General features: G+C 51.7%; 1 protein-coding gene across 1 annotated transcript; it reads left to right on the top strand.

Annotated features, from left to right (window-relative positions):
• Nucleotides 1-311: 311 nt before the first annotated feature.
• On the top strand, nt 312-2034 carry LOC104455373 (inorganic phosphate transporter 1-4). The gene is made up of 2 exons (XM_010070173.2): nt 312-723; nt 845-2034. Exons 1-2 carry the CDS (start codon nt 312-314, stop codon nt 2032-2034), a joined length of 1602 nt encoding a protein of 533 aa, XP_010068475.2.
• The last annotated feature ends 380 nt before the right edge of the window (nt 2035-2414 follow it).

Below are 2414 nucleotides of genomic sequence, written 5' to 3'. Positions count from 1 at the left end.
TCATGACACATTGAATTTCATACTGAAAGTGGAAGTTTCCTGTTCATCTAAGACTACATATACATGGAAGACCTAACAATTTAGGTTGAGGCAAAATTTTTAAAACGCAACAAAATTAATCTTTTCTCCTCCTATCCCTACTACTACTCGGACAAGTATTTCCTTCTAATATCGTGAAGAGAATATTCCCAGCAATTCCCTGAAATCAAACCGTATTTATATCGACCGCATTGGCGTCGAACCCTTCATACGCCCTGATAGCTTCATCGTTCAGGAGAGAGAGAGAGAGAGAGAGAGAGGCGCGACCCGCCATGGCGAAAGATCAGCTGGAGGTCCTCAACGTGTTGGACCAGGCCAAAACTCAGCTCTACCACTTCACCGTGGTGGTGATCGCCGGGATGGGCTTCTTCACCGACGCGTACGACCTCTTCTGCATCTCCCTGGTGACCAAGCTCCTTGGCCGGATCTATTACTACGTGCCCGGATCCTCAAAGCCCGGTAGTTTGCCACCAAACGCAGCGGCTGCCGTGAACGGGGTCGCCTTGTGTGGGACCCTGGCCGGGCAGCTCTTCTTCGGGTGGCTCGGGGACAAGTTAGGCCGCAAGCGCGTCTACGGCATCACCCTTATGCTCATGGTGGGGTGTTCCGTCGCCTCTGGGCTCTCCTTCGGGAGCTCGCCACGGGCTGTCATGGCGACCCTTTGCTTCTTCAGATTCTGGCTAGGTGAGTTTCGCTATAATGTTGATTGAAAGTAGAATTTGAACCAAAAAATATTATGGATTCGACTTAAATTGGCATGAACTAGTACATTATGCGGAGGTTCACCGTTGTGCTGATTGGCTAGGTTTCGGCATCGGAGGGGACTATCCATTGTCCGCGACGATCATGGCAGAGTACTCCAACAAGAAGACCCGGGGCAGTTTCATCGCGGCGGTGTTCGCGATGCAAGGGTTCGGGATCCTCGCAGGCGGGACAGTCGCCATCATCGTCTCCTCCATCTTCCGCGCTCTGTACCCCGCGCCGCCGTTCGCCCATGATCACGTGGGATCCACCGTTCCCCAGGCAGACTACGTGTGGAGGATAATCCTGATGTTCGGTGCCCTGCCAGCGGCCCTCACCTACTACTGGCGGATGAAGATGCCGGAGACGCCGCGCTACACTGCCCTGGTGGCGAAGAACGCCGAGAAGACCTGTGCGGACATGTCGAAGGTCTTGCAAGTCGATATCCCGGTCGAGAAGCAAACCATCGAGAGCCAAGACCGGGTTGAAACCGCCGGTTTCGGGCTCTTTTCCAAAGAGTTCCTCCGTAGGCATGGCTTGCACCTGCTGGGCACGACAAGCACCTGGTTCTTGCTGGACATTGCCTACTACAGCCAAAACCTCTTCCAGAAGGACATATTCAGCGCGGTCGGATGGCTCCCCGCGGCAAAATCCATGAGCGCCCTTGGCGAGCTCTACAAGATCGCCCGGGCCCAAACCCTAATCGCGCTCTGCGGCACCGTCCCAGGCTACTGGTTCACGGTCTTCCTCATCGATCGCATCGGCCGGTTCACCATCCAGTCCATCGGGTTCCTCTTCATGTCGGTGTTCATGTTCGCCCTAGCCATACCGTACCACCACTGGACCCTCAAGGAGAACAACATCGGGTTCGTGGTCATGTACGGGCTGACCTTCTTCTTCGCCAACTTCGGGCCCAACAGCACGACCTTTGTCGTCCCTGCCGAGATCTTCCCAGCCCGGTTCAGGTCGACGTGCCATGGGATCTCAGCAGCCTCAGGGAAGGCCGGCGCCATCGTGGGCGCCTTCGGGTTCCTGTACGCATCGCAGAACCAGGACAAGGCCAAGGCCGACCCGGGGTTCCCCGCTGGGATCGGGATGAGGAACTCATTGATCGTGCTCGCGGTGATCAATCTGCTGGGTTTGTTCTTGACTCTTCTCGTGCCTGAATCCAAAGGAAAATCACTCGAGGAAATGTCGCAGGAGAATTGTGAAGAGGCTGAGAATCAAGCCAAGAACGGTCCTGCAATCGTCTAGAGCAACGAGAATAATTTACATTAATCTCCTTAGATATAATTCTGTAAATTTGGCATTGATCATCAGGTCTGCCTTTCAGTTTTAAACATCTCTCTTCTTTGTTTTTGGATTTTTTTGGCCTAATGTTGCCAACTGAGTTTTGCTGCATGACCAAGTTCGTTTTCCGTTTTGGAGTTTATTTCATATGTTTATTACTTAGAAGTATATTTACTAATAGTTATCTTTATAATTTTAATTTTTTTCAGTCCACCACCATAGTTGCATGTTGAGAGATACTTGTGGGGACGGAAAAGTAGGTCCGATTTTGAGGATTGGTTAACGGTTAGCTAAACGCTAACTGCATCAGAAAGAAAATTAGATACTAATTACGAAATCAAATC

This window comes from Eucalyptus grandis, chromosome 7 (assembly GCF_016545825.1).
Source record: "Eucalyptus grandis isolate ANBG69807.140 chromosome 7, ASM1654582v1, whole genome shotgun sequence".
NCBI classification, from domain to species: Eukaryota; Viridiplantae; Streptophyta; class Magnoliopsida; order Myrtales; family Myrtaceae; genus Eucalyptus; species Eucalyptus grandis.
This window is presented reverse-complemented; position numbering and strand designations above follow the sequence as displayed.